The sequence below is a fragment of the Hevea brasiliensis genome, chromosome 12, assembly GCF_030052815.1.
Source record: "Hevea brasiliensis isolate MT/VB/25A 57/8 chromosome 12, ASM3005281v1, whole genome shotgun sequence".
Taxonomy (NCBI): Eukaryota; Viridiplantae; Streptophyta; class Magnoliopsida; order Malpighiales; family Euphorbiaceae; genus Hevea; species Hevea brasiliensis.
This window is the reverse complement of record NC_079504.1, coordinates 41,671,627-41,689,836: the sequence shown is the minus strand read 5'-3', so window position 1 is coordinate 41,689,836 and position 18,210 is coordinate 41,671,627. Positions and strand designations below refer to the sequence as shown.

The 18,210-nt window shown below is 36.3% G+C and overlaps 1 protein-coding gene and 1 non-coding gene across 2 annotated transcripts in view; one reads left to right on the top strand and one right to left on the bottom strand.

Annotated features, from left to right (window-relative positions):
- LOC110646205 (disease resistance protein RUN1-like) overlaps nucleotides 1–509 on the top strand; it is a 2,508-nt gene extending 1,999 nt beyond the window's left edge. The window contains exon 4 of the mRNA XM_058130690.1: nucleotides 504–509. Within this exon, the coding sequence (XP_057986673.1) occupies nucleotides 504–509 (6 nt within the window). The remainder of the gene's footprint in view (nucleotides 1–503) is intronic.
- A 16,610-nt stretch (nucleotides 510–17,119) lies between these two features.
- LOC131171545 (small nucleolar RNA R71) lies at nucleotides 17,120–17,226 on the bottom strand. Its single transcript, XR_009142205.1, has one exon. It is a non-coding gene; the product is annotated as a small nucleolar RNA R71 (small nucleolar RNA).
- Nucleotides 17,227–18,210: the final 984 nt, after the last annotated feature.

Genomic DNA, 18,210 nt, shown 5'->3' with positions numbered 1-18,210 from the left:
ATTTGAAGTAGAAAGTAAAGATGGTGCTTTAAAACAGCCAATAAAACTATACAATGATTGATGACTGCAAAACAGAGCTGTGTGGCGGAATAGGGTTCTCTTATTGGAAGGCAGGTTAATACTTAGTGAGCTTTTGCTTGCATACATGTCATGGTTTCCAGCATTAAGCAGAAGTACAACTGAAATAAAGCATTTGTTTCAGCTAGTTCATTTTGGAAGATAGGACATGCTAGTATATTTACAATGGTCTTAACTAGTTTGTCATGTCTTTACACTATGACTTATTATGATATCAGAATGGATGTCCAGGATTGAGCAGACTAATTCTGTTTATAGTGATGGTAACAAGATACTGAGAAATTCTAGTGTGCTAATTTTCAGTCACCTGAATAATTGAGTGAATAAGAAAAATGATTTTGTACATGTCTTGCAAAGTGTGGCTGTGCAATGTATAACTTTCCTTTTTACTGGAGTATTACAATTTCATGTTCTGGTGGTTGCAGGTATAAGGACACTTTTGAAACTGATATGCAAGTACGTTATGATGTATAAGTTCATAGACATCAAAAAAGCCTCATTGCTGATAGATAGATTTGATGGAGGAGGACTAGTACAAACTTGATGTTAAGAAATTTTGGAAATTTGCATGAGGAGAAAGTGGCACTAACAAGTAAGAACTGTCAGTCACATGATATGAGGAAAGAAATACGAAATACTAAAATGTGTTTCTCATAAGAAAGAATGTGATACTTTCTCAGGTATGTTGTTTTGACTCTAAATCTTTCTTCAAATTGTTGTTGTGAATAAAGTCCCATGTTGAACAACTGGGGAAAAAATTTGTGGGATACATTGGGGGCAGTGCTCAAGTGCTCAAGTTTATACTTAAATCTTTATGACTTTCTTGCTCCATTGCTTTGCATTACACTAGTGTACCTATGTCTAACACACATCAGACGCCTAGAATGGACATGGTTTCTTGGGTATGATCTCTTAAATACAAGGAAAAACAATAAAAACTTCAATGTAACTAGAACAGATTGTTGTGGAATATCATTGGGAGGATTTTCTCTTTTAGTTTGCTTCACTTCTCTTGTGATTTCCTCATTTAATCTATGACTTTTTCCAAACATGCAAAATTTCTTTGATTGCTTGTGCTTATTGTCTTCTAACTGAAGAAAGTTTCTGCTAGCAGCACAACTTCTGGCAACTTCCAGTCACTTGCAACTGGCATTGAGTGAGTTCTTACAGTTAAGAATTATGCAGGCAGCTTCAAGTTTTATGTTTGTAAGGTTGTTAAGATTTTGGGATACAGAGGATTTCAAAGAATAAAACCAAATGAATGACTATTTGGTAAAAGCAAATTTGTTTACATTTACGTTAAAAACAAAGTTCAAGCTTGGTTTTCAACTCGTATTGCTGTAAACAAGTTAGCTCCACTTTCAGCTGAAGCCTGAGAACAAGCTCATTAAAATAAAGATCAAATATGAGGCTCTTTTCAGTATTGTCATTGATTGTATTGATGTGCATGCTAGCATTCGCGTGAGGTGGCTAGAATCAGCTAAAAAAAAAAACAACTCGATTTCAGTCTAATATGGGTTAGCAAGCTGATCGCTTTTTTCTTCCTTAATTGGCAATAGTTTTCAGTGCTTCTTTCTTGGTCTAGGGGGTTCGCTAGAGGGAGGATACGTAAGCGGTTGGTCCTGGTGGCTCCAGTGGTTGTGACCACGGTGGGAGGAAGGAGAAGGCCGTGGGGGAAAAGAGAGCAAGGGATGTCTCAACTCTCTAGGGAAGAGAGAGAACATTTGAAGGTTTGGAATAATTTTTAAAACATGAAAACATGCCACGTGATTTTCAAATAATTTAAAACAAATCATAGAAATAAAGTGCAATAATAATTCAAACTCAAAATTTAAATAAATTTCTACAATTTTTAATACACAAAAATATGTGAATTCTCATGCTACGTTTGGTAGAGCATATATAAATGCAATGATAGAATCAAAGTTTTTTTTTTGTTTGTTTATCGAAGGTTAATTCATTGGCCCTAATTGGGCAGAAGAGAAGTTACATAATGAATTTGCTCCAAGGGACTACCAAAAAAAAGACAGGTCCCTAAGAGCCTTGGAAGCTAGGCCATGAGAGCCTGATTACAGTGTCTCTTAACAAAGGAGTATGAAACACTATCAAATTCTGCAGAAAATGTACAAATAACATGAATGATACCATCCACTTCTTTATGTCGTTGCCCTCCTTGTAAAGCTTTGACTAGCAAGGAATCTCCTTCTAAGATAATTCTACTGAAACCTTTAGATTTAGCAAGCAATATACCTTCTCGGCAAGCTAAAGCTTCAAGAGTTAGAGGTCTAATATTGACTGAAACTTTCCCAGTGACTAGCCACAAGGATAGCAGAGGTGATTTTGAGCAAAAGTTGCAATTGACCCAATATTTTCTCTGACATTTGTAGCAGCATCAAAATTTATCTTCACCGTGTTTCTCGGAGGGGAGGAACTGGCTAGGGCCATTTGCATAGATGGAGCTGTATTTTGGTGAATAGCCTGAGTAGAGGAGAATTCTGCATGGTAAGTAATAGCATTTGATACCATATCCTGAAGGGATAGCATCCCGTTTCTAAAGACCATCTCATTTCTACATTTCCATAATTGCCCAAGAAAAAAGACTAGCATAGCAGAAAACTCATCTGAACTTTCTTGCTGCTGTAAATGGCTATAAATATCGGTCCAACAGTCCATCATCGAATTCCCCAGGAGATAAGATGATCTCAAGCAGAAAGGAGAGTGGAACCAAAATTGTTGAGCCCTTAGGCATGTAAAAAAACAAATGCTTATTTGTTTCTACTTCACCACAGTAAATGCATTCCTTAGGAAGGTTCTGTAATCTGCTACATATCAGCTTTTTGACTGGTAGCCTCTCTTTAAGAAGACTCTGGATAAAAAAAAAATATAACTTCTTTGGTAGCTTAAGCTTCCAAATATCTTTCCGCAGTCGAGATAAATTCCCCTGGGTCGAAGGACCCGGCCCTGCTGCAATTGAAATCCTCGAATTTTGCAGAAACTGATAAGCTATCTCATACCCCGACTTCAGAGAATAGTTACCATGATGAGTAAAATGCGATATGAGCTTATCATCTTTTCGGTGTATAGGAACAGGTATTGCCATGATACTTTGAACTTCTTCCTCATACAAATTAATCCTCAGTTTAGCAATATCCCAAGAGCATTCATTGTCATGAAGAAGTTGAGAAACCCAAACTGTGCTTATGTCATGAGACTCTTTTACTTTTGGCAATTTTGGAAAAGATTTAGGAATCCACATTTCATGTTTGCACATAATGAGATTCCCATTGTTAACTTGCCATCTAACTTGTCTTCCCCATAAAATACTCCTCCATCCCCAAGAGGGGTTGCTACCTAAGGTTGCATTTAGGAAAGAAGTATGGGGGAAATACTTTCCTTTAAGCACTCTAGCTAACAAGGAGTTCGGGTTTGAAATAACTCGCCATCCCTATATGGTAATCAATGCCATATTAAAAGCTTGTAAATCTCGAAAACCCATTCCTTCTTTCAATTTTTGCTCACACATAGTTTTCCAAGATACCCAATGCATCCTCTCTTCTTCTCTTCGTTGACCCCACTAAAAATGTGACATCATGTTATTAATCTCCTGGCAAAAAGAAGTTGGGAGCTTAAAATAGGCCACGGCATAAACTAGAATGGCTTTGGTGACTGCTATAAGAACTTCTTTGCCTTTCTTAGATAACAGTTTCTCCTTCCAGTCCGCAATGTTGTGATGAATTTTATTCCTGATATGGGTAAAAGCCAAGGCTTTAGATTGAGGTAGCTCAAGAGGGAGGCCTAAAAATTTATCCTGTCCATCCATGTTAGATATTTGTAAAATGGAGGAGATGCCCATGCGAATTGACCGTGGCGAATTACTGCTAAAGGCAATAGAAGATTTTTCCAAATTAATCGTTTGCCCACTTGCTTGTGTATACTCCTAGAGAATTCGCTTGATCATCTCCGTCTGATATTTAGAGGCTGTGGAAAAGAGAATAGAGTCATCAACAAAAAGTAAATAAGTAGTGGAAGGATCTCGTCATGTCACACACGTGATCGTATAGTATCACAATGAATTCTGAAACCATCTACCAATAACCCATTAAATACACTACAAGGGATTTTAAAACAATTTTCTTACTTTTTGAAAGTGGTGAGCTTTTATAGCAGGTATTAAAAATATTTACTTGAAGTTCAAAGACTAGTTAAAATTTTTGTCCATTTTTATTTTTCCGTAAATTTTGGAAAAATTTCGGTAGAGTGCCAGTTGTATTTGAGAAAATCGAAAAATTTTACCTGTGGAAAACACTTTCAAATATATCATCACTTCAACCAATCTCAACCACCATTTCAACTCAAATCATCACAATTTCCTCAACTCCACAATTTAAATCAATTTGTCACAACTCATGAATTTCAATTTATATATTTCCGAAAATAGAGATAATTAGTTTCATACATATTGCATTAAAGAAAAATTAATTTACATTTATCAGTCCAAAATAATATTATTATAAAATCTATACAATTGCTCATGACCAATTTACAAATGTACATACAATTAATTACATCAAAATAAACATGTACAATCAGGGTATAAGATTATACCCGATAAAAGGTCCAGAAGTAGCTTTGAAATTCTCAGTAACTCACTCGGCTACTCTACTATCTGTGGCAGCAATGGAAAGTTATCGCTGAGTACAATAATTCAGTGGTGCACAACATAACAGAAATACAATTTTATGTGTAAATCAAATCACATATATTCAATTATAGTACTAAAAAGGAAAAGCAGATACAAAACACAATTTATACTTTTAGTCAAACATTCTCATTTCGAAAGTCACAAAACAATTTCATAAAAACACACAGTTATATCATGCCATCAGTATAATGTTTATCTCAATAGCCAGAGGCTTATAAGAAATCTCAAGGCTAGCTAGCTCAATCTATGGGTACCCATTCAATTTCTTCCTCTACTGACACACACCTCAACACTTCAGGCAGAGAGAAAATCAAAATTCAAAACTAATTCCTCCCACTAGGCATGCTAGTGAGGCATTCAGATATATGGTCATGATACTGTGGTTTCAAAACTATATTAACATTTTACTAAACATTTATTGATAATTCAAACACATACAATTAAATTTCCAACAATTTAGGTCAAAAGCATAATATTCATTTCAGTCACAAATTTGCAATAAAGATAAATTATAATTTATTGATCAAAATAAATTGTCAAAGAGAATTTACAGAAAAATTTTATGTTGTACACAAACCTCGTGCGAGTCGCCTCTAGGCCTTGACTTGATGTCTCGAGTTCTTTTCCGGTATTTTTTTCAATCGAAACACACAATTTTACAGTGTTTCAGTATTATAACATATAATAAATTCAATCATAAATTCACAATTACTTATGTCTAGCTCTAATATGCTTAATTTAACGTTTTTTGAATTTTGCATTTTGGGGTTATTATTCACGATACTATTCAAGTCAAATTGTTGACTTTCTTATACTTAATAGGTATAGGAATTTCAATTTCACCCACATACTACATTTTGGTTGCTTAATTTATTGATTTTGATTGCCCCTTCAATTTTTAGGTCTCCTAAGCACAATTTAAAAATTTCAGTTTTGATGTCCTGTTTTGTATTGTTCCATTGGTCATGTTGCTATGAGAATTTGGCTAAGTGTTCTTCATAAAAGTTATTCCTTATTGTCTTATCTTTAATTCTCTTTTTGAATCACTCCATTTGGAGTTTTGTAGCCTAAGATATGGCTATTTGAACATGGCTGGCCGGATTGGTCTAACCTAGATTTCTGGGCACCTACTTTGGTTTTTGCAGTTTTGGATCTCTAACTTTGGGTGGCAAAATGACTTAGTTATGGACAGAATTTGGATTGGTGTTCTTCATGAAAGTTATAGTGCTCTATCATACCTTTCCAATGCCACAAAAATCAGGTCATTTGGACCTATATAGCCCAAGTTATGGCTAAATGTTCATTTGGTCATTTTGATACAGTGGCAGTGCACTACACCCGGGTTTGACCTAATTGTTCACTATGTTAATGTCATTTTCTGGGCATGGTTCCTAAATGAAAAATGTGCCATTATGTGTCTATTTTCATTCCAAATTGGTCTCACACCAATTGCATCAGTAAATTTTTGGTTTTAGTCCCTAAAAAAGACCTAGGTCAAGCTGCTAGAATAGTGACCCTAACTAATCCGAATTACACTTGGTTTCTACCAATTCAAACATATCACATATGGTCCCAATTGACTATTTCTCACTTCAATTAGGGTCATTTGCACCAATTGACCATTTTCTCAAATTTTCCCAAATTTTCAAGAGGGTTAAGAACCCTAATTTCACAATTATGAGATCTAATGCAATTAAAGTGTATATTCATTGTTTACATGCTTAATTCCACCTAATTACCACTTTAATTCCATCAAAATCATTCAATTCAACCTCCACCTAAGGCTGGCTGAATTTCCCTTTAGTCCCCCAATAATTGTTTTTGTTTTTATTTTCTCTAATTCCTAAGTATATATAATCATAAACACATAATTTAAACTAAAAATTGTAAGTTAAACACTAACCTCAAACTTTGAAGTTCAGTATTTAATTTTTCTCCTCTTTTCTTCTTTCTTTCTTGCTAAATCACCTTCTCAAGGGAAGAAAACAAGGTTTTATGAACTAATTATGGGAGAAATTAGGGTTTAATGGGGGATTTAAAGCTTGGAGCAAGCTTTCATGGAGGTGTGGTAATAGTGGTGCTAAGGGAGAGGTTTGGCCAGCTCACTCTTAGAGAAGAAAGTGAGATTTTTTTTTTCATTTTCTTTGTTTTTAAGTTTAATTAAACTAAATTGACTTGGTCAAAATTGGTGGGAAATAAAAAAATTCATTCATGATGTCATATATATGAGGTAAACATGATGATGTAATTAAAAGCTTTTCTCTCTTTTTTTTTTTTCTTTTTCATTTATTTTTTCTTGTTTCTTTAATTTAATTCTCAATTCTAAAATTTTCTTTTCTCCGATTTTATTGGACAATTAGGTCAGGAGTAAGCTTTAGGGGTGAATTGACCAAATTGCCCCTCGCCAATTCGATCCGGTTTATAAGTTATTCGATATTTCTTCCTAATCCCTGACCTAATTAATTGACCAGCTTAACAATTCTTTTCTGTGATTTTCTCTTTTCCACTGTGTTCGCAGTAGTCCTTAGGACCGCAATGTGACAATTTCCGATTCAAAATTAGGGTTACGATGGCCTTCGCAGTCACTTCCCGTAAAGGTTACCCATCACTGTGACTCCCAGCTCATTTAACCTTTTATGTTCTGTTTTTCTTATTTATACTTAACTATTTGGTAATTACTAATTATTTGTATTCAGAGATTATCTAGGTGTCTTAAATATGGTTCTAGTCTCCTTAATTATGCAGGACCGACACGATTCTAGACGATAAAATATACTAGGCTATGCAAATAGGGGTGTTACAATTCTCCCCCCCTTAAAGTAAATTTTGTCTCAAAATTTTACCTAGTATTAGTCTCTGAACAACTGTGGGTGTTGTCTCCTCATATCATCTTCTCGTTTCCAAGTAGCTTCTTAGCCCGAATGATGGTTCCACAGTACTTTCACCAGCGGTATCTGCTTGTTCCTTAGCTGCTTTACCTCATAAACCAGAATCTCCATGAGTTCTTCCTCATATGTGAGGTCTAGATTTACTTCAATCTCTTCTACTGGTAGTACATGAGATGGGTCTGATCTATACCTCCTCAATATGGACACATAGAAGACATTATGTATCTTCTCAAACTCTAGAGGTAGTGCTAAACGATATGCCAAAGGACCCACTCTTTCTAGAACCTCATATTGCCCGATGAAATGAGGACTTCTGACGTTCTGATGCACCCTTGAGTCAATTTTTAATCAATCTGATTTTCTTCTCTATTTGCTAAACAATTTCTGGCCCAATCAACTTTCTTTCACCTATTTCATCCCAACACAAAAGAGTTCTGCACTTCCTGCCATACAAAGCTTCATATGGAGGCATCCCAATGCTTGATTGGTAGTTGTTGTTATAAGCAAACTCACTCAGAGGCAAGTGTCTCCCAACTGCCTTCAAACTCAATCACACAAGCATGTAGCATGTCCTCTAAGATATGAATTACCCTCTCAGACTGGCCATCTGTCTGGGGTAGAATGCCATGCTGAAGTTCACTCTAGTTCCTAGGGCTCTCTGTAGACTACTCCAGAATCTAGAAGTGAACCTAGGACCTCTGTCAGATACAATCGATACTGGCACTCCATGCAATCTCACTATCTCATCAATGTACAACTTGGCCAATCTCTAGTCCACCCAGACTGGCAGAAAATGACTAGACTTGGTCAATCTGTCAACTATGACCCATATTGCATCATGGCTCTTCTGTGTCCACAGAAGTCCCATCACAAAATCCATCGTTAGTCTCTCCCATTTCCATTCCAGTACTGGTAGTGGATGTAACAAACCAGCTGGTACTTGATGCTCTGCCTTCACTTGCTGACAAGTTAGGCATTTAAAAACAAAATCAGTTACATCCCTTTTCATACCCATCCACCAGTAATGCTCCTTTAGCCCTCTGTACATTTTAGTACCACCAGGGTGCATAGCAAAAGGAGACTCATGTGCTTCCTTCATAATGATCTATCTCAAGTGAACGTCATTAGGAACTCACATTTTGCCCTGGTGTAACAGTAGACCGTCTTCTCTCACTGAGAACTCAGGTTTCTTACCCTGTCTAACTTCTTCTAATAGCTTCTGATATTTCTCATCATTCTGTGCAGCCATTCTGATCTGATCAATCAATATTGGCTGTACATGCCATGCAAATATTGTCTGCCCCTCATCATTAATCTCAAAGCTGGCATGCAATGCTCTCAACCCATGTACCATAGACAAAGGAGAAACTCTCATACTTGCCATAGTCTTGCGACTTAAAGCGTCAGCCACCACATTAGCTTTCCCTGGCTGAAAGTCTATCAGAAAATCATAGTCTTTTATCAACTCTAACCATCTCCTCTTTCTTAAATTCAACTCCTTCTGGGTGCCCAAATACTACAAACTCTTATGATCTGTGTAAATGTAACACTTCTCCCCATATAAGTAGTGTCTCCAGATCTTAAGAGCAAATACAATAGCTGCAAGCTCCAAGTCATGTGTCGGATAATTCTTCTCATGCAGTTTTAGCTAGCGTGATGCATATGTAATGACATTTCGATCTTGCATCAGTACACAGCCTAACCCATTATGAGAAGCGTCACTATAAATTGTGTATTCTTTACCCGGGGTAGGTAAAGTCAAGACTGGAGCTTCAGTCAAATATCTCTTCAACTCATCAAAACTCTGCTGGCATTTATCCATCCACTGAAATTTCACATCTTTCCGAAGCAACTTGGTTAGTGGAGAAGCTAACATAGAGAAACCCTTCACAAATCGGCGATAGTATCCAGCTAACCCCAGAAAACTATGAATCTTTGTGACATTTCTTGGTGGCTTCCAATTAAAGATAGCTTCTATCTTGCTAGGATCTATCTTAATGCCTTATGCTGATACTATGTGCCCCAAAAATGATATTTTCTTCAGCCAAAATTCACATTTCGATAGTTTTGCATATAGCTGTTTCTCCCTTAAAGTCTGCAGTACAATTTGCAGATGTCTATCATACTCCTCTGCACTCCTCGAATACACCAATATATCATCGATGAATACCACCACAAACTGATTGAGGTATGGTCTGAAAATAGTATTCATCATATCTATAAAAGCAGTCGGAGCATTGGTTAACCTGAATGGCATGACCAAAAACTCATAATGGCCATATCAGGTTCTAAAGGCAGTTTTTGGGATACTCTGCTCTTGTACTTTCAGCTGATAATAATTCGATCTCAGGTTAATTTTGGAGAACACAGCTGCACCCCTCAACTGATCAAACAAGTCATCAATGTGGGGCAATGGATATCTGTTCTTTATTGTCACCTTATTCAACTGCCGGTAGTCAATACATAAGCGGAGAGTGCCATTTTTCTTCTTAACAAACAGCACTGGCGCTCCCCAAGGTGACACACTAGGGCGAATGAAGCCCTTGTTAAGCAGCTCTTGCAACTGTTCTTTCAATTCTTTCAGTTCTACAGGTGCCATTCTATATGGTGTTATTGAGATTGGGTCCACACCAGGCATGACATCAGTCTCAGACTGCACCTCTCTTTCCGGAGGTAATCCTGGTAACTCATCAGGGAATACATCCGGAAAGTCACATACTGTAGGGATGTCTCTCAGTACTGGACTCTCCACTTGGGTGTCTATCACATGTGCCAAGTATGTTTCTGATAATCTTTCTGGCTAATGCAACTAAATAGATATTTAATGGCAATAACTGCCTCTCCCCGTGTATTACCACATCACTGTACAAAGGGAGACTAAAAGTGACTGTCTTCAGTCTACAGTCAATCATTGCATGATGCCTGGCTAACTAATCCATATGCAAGATGATATCATAATCTATGAAGGCCATTTCTATCAAATCTGATAGAAAAACATGTCCTTGGATCACCAAAGGACAATCTCTATATATTCGGTTGACTTGGACCTCTTGTACTAACGGACTAGTTACTAACACTTCAAAACCCATCTTGACACACGGAACAGCAAGGGGGCTGACTATGCTAGCACTAACATATGAGTGAGTAGAACCCGAATCAAACAAGACAAATACTTCTTGATCAGAGACCATAATATCAGAAGTCTCAGCCTCTTCTCGCTATCTCATGGTGTAGACTCTGGCCAAAGCACTCCCTTATTTTGACTGGTTAACGGTACCCTGACTGCCAAAAGCATTACCTCTACCTCTGCCTCTTCCTCTGCTAACCAGTTGTGAACCTCTAATAGCAGAACTCTGAATGGATCCTTCTGCAGTGATAGGAGTTAGCCCAAATCTACAGGCACTGGTGCAGTCCTTAGCAACATGACCCGTGCCTCCACAGTTAAAACAAGCTCCTGTAGCCCAATAACAAACACCACTATGGGTCTTGCCACATGTCTCACAAGGGCGGGGAGGGTGAGAACTCCTAGTCATCTGCTGACCAGACCAAGAGGGTCTCTGCCCAGAAAATCTACCCCTACCAGACCTTCCACCTCTGCCTGATCCCCCAAATTTCTTTCTTTTTCTAGTATTGCCACTAGAACTTTGATATGCTGACTTTCCACTTTTCTCTTTTTCTGATTTCTCTGTCTTCTCTTTCACTGGTGCCCCTTCTAACCCAATTCTTTCTAAATCAAGTGCTTGAGAAATGAGCTCAAAGAAGTTATTATGTCTGAATCCAACCACTTGCACCCTCAGACTGGGTTTCAAGCTGGTTTCAAACCTCTTGCACCTTTCTCTGCTGGTAGATAGGAGACTCCTGCATAATGGCTTAAGCAAGAGAACTCCCTTTCATACTCTGCCACAGACCGATTCCCTTACTTTAGACTTAAAAATTCTTGTAGCTTCTAGTTCACATAGGCATCGGGGACATACTTTTGTCTGAACTCTCTAATGAAGTCGTCCCATGTCAGTACTGGAGGTTCCACCAAGCTATGGGGGATGGTCTTCCACCAATCATATGCATCCCCTTGAAGTAGCGACACTGAATACTCAAATTTCAATTCATCCGGGTAGTGTAGTTTCTTGAATATTCTGTCCATTCTCTCTAGTCACTACTCTGCCTCTAGAGGGTCTACTGTACTCTTGAATTCTGTAGCCCCATATTTCAATAGCTTGTCATATTGTCTAACTGGAGCCTGAGGTTGCACCACCGGTGTCTGAAGTGGAGCTTGAGCAGGCATACTTCCAGCTATTTGTTGGAACATTGCGACCATCTGTGGCGGGTGTGCAGAAATCGTAGCATTTATGGGGCTAGTACCACTGAACCACTTACATTTTGAGGAACTGGGGCTCCCTTTTGTGCCTCAGCCTCTACAGATTGCTCAACTGAGCGGGTCGCCTTCTTCCATTTCAAATCGGGATTAGGATATCTCCTGAACAAATAACACAAGGAGATTTCCCTCCGTTAGTTCATATTTATAATATAATGCATTGTATGTATCAGATAAGGACATTGAGCAATTGTACTTATCAAAGAAAATATAAAAATTTACAAGTCAAAACATACTTTAAAAGTTTGCTCTGATACCACTAAAACATGTCACACCTTACCCTTCTGTAAGGCATAACATGATTCTGTAGTATACCTAATGAATTACCGACTCCGTCTACCGATAACCCATTAAATACACTACAAGGGATTTTAAAACAATTTTCTTACTTTTTGAAAGTGGTGAGCTTTTATAGCAGGTATTAAAAATATTTACTTGAAGTTTAAAGACTAGTTAAAATTTTTGTCCATTTTTATTTTTTCGCAAATTTTGAAAAAATTTCGGCAGAGTGCCGGCTGTATTTGAAAAAACAAAAAAGTTTTACGTGTAGAAAACACTTCCAAATATATCACTTCAACCAATCTCAATCACCATTTCAACTCAAATCAAGACAATTTCCTCAACTCCACAATTTAAATCAATTTATATATTTCCAAAAATGGAAATAATTAGTTTCATACATATTGCATTAAAGAAAAATTAATTTACATTTATCAGTCCAAAATTTATATAAGAAAATCCAAAATAATATTATTACAAAATCTGTACAACTACTCATGACCAATTTACAAATGTACATACGGTTAATTACATCAAAATATACATGTACAATCAGGGTATAAGATTATACCTAACAATAGGTCCAGAAGTAGCTCTGAAATCCTCAATAGCTCATTCTGCTGCTCTACTAGTCTCTCTATCTGCGACAGCAATGAAAAGCTATCACTGAGTGCAATGACTCAGTGGTGCACAACATAACATAAATACAATTTTATGTGTAAATCAAATCACATTTATTCAATTATGGTACTGAAAAGAAAAAGCAGATACAAAACACAATTTATACTTTTAGTCAAATATTCTCATTTCGGAAGTCACAAAATAATTTCATAAAAACACACAGTTATATCATGCCATCAGTACAATGTTTATCTCAATAGCCAGAGGCTTATGAGGAATCTCAAGGCTAGCTAGCTCAATCTATGGGCACCCATTCAATTTCTTCCTCTACTGGCACACACCTCAATACTTCAGCCAGAGATGGAATCAAAATTCAAAATTAATTCCTCTCACTAGGCATGCTAGTGAGGCATTCAGATATATGGTCATGACACTGTAGTTTCAAATCTATTTTAATATTTTACTAAATATTTATTGATAATTCAAACACATACAATTAAATTTCTAACAATTTAGGTCAAAGCATAATATTCATTTCAGTCACAAATTTGAGATAAAGATAAATCATAATTTATTCATCAAAATAAATTGTCAAAGAAACCTCATGCGAGTCGCCTCTAGGCCTTGACTCGATGTCTCAGGTTCTTTCTCGGTATTCTTTTCAGCTGAAACACATAATTTTATAGTGTTTAAGTATCATAATGTATAATAAATTCAATTATAAATTTACAATTACTTATGTCTAGCTCTAATATGCTTAATTTAACATTCTTTGAATTTTACATTTCGGGGTTATTATTCACGATATTATTCAAGTCAAATTATTGACTTTCTTATGCTTAATAGGTATGAGAATTTCAATTTCACCTACACACCACATTTTGATTACTTAATTTATTGATTTTGATTGCCCCTTCAATTTTTAGGTCTCCTAGGCACAATTTCAAATTTTCTGTTTTAATGTCCTGTATTGCACTGTTCCATTGGTCATGTTGCTGTGGGAATTTGGCTAAGTGTTCTTCATAAAAGTTGCTCCTTATTGTCTTATCTTTAATTCCCTTTTTGAATCACTCTATTTTGAGTTTTGTAGCCCAAGATATGCCCATTTGAATATGGCTGGCCGGATTGGTCTAGCCCAGATTTCTAGGCACCTACTTTGGTTCTGGTAGTTTTGGATCTCTAATTTTGGGTGGCAAAATGACTTAGTTATGGGCAGAATTTAGGTTGTGTTCTTCATGAAAGTTGTAGTGCTCTGTCATACCTTTCCAATGCCACAAAAATCAGGTCATTTGGACCTGTATAGGCTAAATTATGGCCAAATGAACAAATGTTCATTTGATTATTTTGGTACAATAGCAGTGCTTTACACTCGGGTTTGACCTAATTGTTCACTAGGTTAATGTCATTTTCTGGGCATTGTTCCTTAATGAAAAATGTGCCATTATGTGTCTATTTTCATTCTCAATTGGCCTCACACCAATTGGATTGGTAAATTTTCAGTTTTAGTCCCTGAAAGAGACCTAGGTCAAGCTGCCAGAATAGTGACCCTAACCAATCCGAATTGCACTTGGTTTCTACCAATTCAAACATACCACAAATAGTCTCAATTGACCATTTCTCACTTCAATTAGGGTCATTTGCACAAATTGACCATTTCCTCAATTTTTCCCAAATTTTCAAGAGGGTTAAGAACCCTAATTTCACAATTATGAGATCTAATGCAATTAAAGTGTATATTCATTGTTTACATGCTTAATTCCACCTAATTACCACTTTAATTCCATCAAAATCATTTAATTCAGCCTCCACCTAAGGCTGGCCAAATTTCCCTTTGGTCCCCTGATAAATGCATAATTTATTAATTTTACTCCCATCACATTTAGTGTTTTTAATGTGTTTTTATGTTTAATTCAGTTGGTTAAGTGTAGTTATCTATTAGGCACATGTTTAGAGAGTTGTTGAAATAATTGTGTTAAATAGAGAAATTTAACTCTTGCTATATTTTTCAGGGTTTTGGTGAAGTTCTGGAGCAATATAATGTGGAAAAGAAGCTTAGAAAGGTCGAAGAATTGAGAAACATGGTTGATACGAAGTACACGAGCCGTGTAAGCATAACTAAAGACCCATGTAACATTCTGCCAGAAGAAATCCAGAGAACCGAGGACGAAACGAAGTACACGGGCTGTGTAAATTGACCCGTGTAAATCTTGGAGACCCGTGTAACTTTCTGTGCCCATGTGAAACATGCCCATTAAGCTCCAGTAAGTTACACAGCCCTGGGCCGTGTAGTGATACACGGGCCGTGTATCCATCGACAGTCAGATTTCTGATTTGCTCCAGTTGTAGTTTTTGACAGAGACTCTAAAAACCTAACCCTAGACCATTTATTATAAATAGAAGAGATAGCAGCCGACTCAGGGATATATTGAGACGCCTCCAAAATCATTCAGCAGCCTCTCCATTCATCTTTTAGAATTCTTCTTTATTTTTCTTTTATTTTTCTGTAAGCCATGAGTGGCTAAGTTTTCATTCAGTTCAAGGGATTCAAGTTCTTTTGCTTGATTTGTGAGACCAGGTTCTTAATTTAATTTATCTCTTTTTGAATATCTATTGTTTTCTGATTTATTTGTCTTTGATCTATTGAATGATTTACTAAAAGGCCTATTAGTTCATTGTTTGATGAGATCAATTGCTAGTTCATCTTCATAATCCGTAATTGTTGTGTGAGATTAAACATAAGTAGCAATTAGGTTTTATTGATTATGATCCCAGTTTTCAATAATAACCTAAGGAAACAATAGGGTGGATTAAATGATTTATGCTTCATAAATTATTGTTCAGCTTAACTACTTCCTTTTCTTAAAGCAGTTATTAACTTAATGAGGATTGCTTAATACCAACTCAGTTAATAATTAGAGTCAATAAGAGTGCTGGGCTCGAATTGATGAGTATAGGGAAGTCAGGGGTTTACCTCGCTGTTTGGTAAATCTACGTTAAGTATTCAATAAGAGATAATTATATTTCTTTTGTCTATGGTCAAATCAATGCATTGGAATGTGAATTACCTTGGACTGAAGTTTGTTTAAATTAAGATTTTCATATTTAGTTCTTGAATTTTTGATTTCTTCTAATTTTGTGTTACAAAACCCCCCAATCTTTGTCTCTTTCGTTTCCTATTATACAAGTGCACGGAAATCCAATAATTTAGTCTCTAGGGTTCGACCTGAATTTACCATTTGCTACTGAAAATATTTTATAGTTGGTAATTTCAGTTAATTTAATTTCTGGTGGATTCGACACCCATAAAAAATTTTGGCGCCATTGCCGGGGACTGAAGTTTATTTGATTTCGTGTTTTTGGTGTTAGATATTTTGTTATTAATTATGTTTGTGCTATTTTTAGGTTTTTGAAAATAATAATAATAATAATTGCGGTGTTACTGTTCATTGTTACTGTTCATTAAGAATTTTGGTTGAATTTGGAGGGCGGCCCATACCTATTTTGAAGGAAACGACGCTTTGATCAAGACCAATCAATCCATAGGATTCCTTGGCCCCACCGTCTTGAGGCCAAATTCCATTGTTTTCTAGGGTTTTGATGCATTTTTCTGTTTTTACTTTGATTTATTTTTGTTTATGACAAAAACTTCTCAATCTAGTGAGTTGATTTTTGATCCAGAAGTAGAAAAAAACAGCTAAACAGTTGAGAAAATTGGCTAAGCAAGGTAGACTGATTCTGAGTACATCTGAAGGAGTCCAATCTCCAAAGGAGTTAAGTTCGGATTCGGATTCAGAGTCAAATTCCGAAAAAGAAACCATGGCTGCTAGAACCTTGAAAGAGTTGGCTGCTCCTGATCTAAACCAACAGCCTTTGTGTATCCAATGCCCTGCTTTAAATGTTGCTTTTGAGTTGAAATCTGGACTAATCCATTTGTTACCTAAGTTTCATGGTCTTGCAGGTGAGGATCCGCATAAGCACTTAAAAGAATTTCATGTTGTGTGTTCCAGCATGAAACCTCAAGGAGTTTCAGAGGATCAAATCAAGCTTCGAGCTTTTCCTTTCTCACTGGAGGGCACAACTAAGGATTGGTTGTATTACCTTCCTTCCGGATCCGTCAAATCATGGAATGGGATGAAGCAGATATTTTTGGAGAAGTATTTTTTTGCTTCCCGTGCTGCTAACATAAGAAAAGAAATTTATGGCATCCGGCAGTACAATGGAGAGAGCTTGTATGAGTATTGGGAATGATTTAAGAAGCTGTGTGCAAGCTGTCCCCATCATCAAATAAGTGAGCAGCTGTTGATTGAATATTTTTATGAAGGACTTCTTGTAACACCCTCCCTGTAGCAATTCCATACATTCTACTGTTCCAGTGATCAATGTTGGTCCGGACAGCTAGAACATCTAGAAAAATATTTAAACTAAAGTGAGGAACCATAATTAACTCAAATATTAATAAAAAAAATTTAGGAAAAATTTTAGAAATAAAATACAACCAAGTTAAATGAGCCGGTGCCTAAGCGATGGGTAACCTAGTAGGAAGTTGCGATTCTCGCAACTAGGAGCCCTAGACCTGGAGAAAAATTCATAAAATAATTTTTGAGACTCCAGAGAAGAGTCATTGAGGTTTCTATGATATTAGAATGCCAAGAAAAGGTTTAGAAAAATTTTTCAATTGGTACAGACAATTTTAGTCTGTTAAGCCAAACGGAGGGCATTTTGGTCATTTCGTCTTCAGAGATGATTTTTGGCCAACTTGTCCAGTTAAGTAAATAATTATTATGACATAAAATGTGAATAAATATTGCTAAAAATTAAATTAGAAATGAGTAGAAAAGAAAAGAAATTTAAAATAAAAATTAGACCTATGACATAAGCCATGATGTCATAAAGTTTAAATTAAAATTTACAATAAATTAAAGTGCCAACCAATGGGAGCTTGACAAACATTTTAAGAGGATAAAAACTTAATAAATAAGGATAAAAAAAATAAAAAGAAACCAGATTGTTCTTCCCAAATTCGGGCAGCCATCTTCTCCCTCCACCATTGAAGAGCTTCTCTCTTTCTCTCATGCCAAACCTTACCTTTTCACCATAAAACCCTAAACTTTCTTCACTAAACCTCTTCCTTACACCTTAAACCATCTCTAGGCAGCAATTAGAAGAAGAAATTAAGGAGATTTATAAGCTCAAGTTATCTCCCAAAAGAGGTTAGTGCCAATTCCTTCTAGAAATTTTATGCATATCATATGTGGAGTAAGAATTAAGTG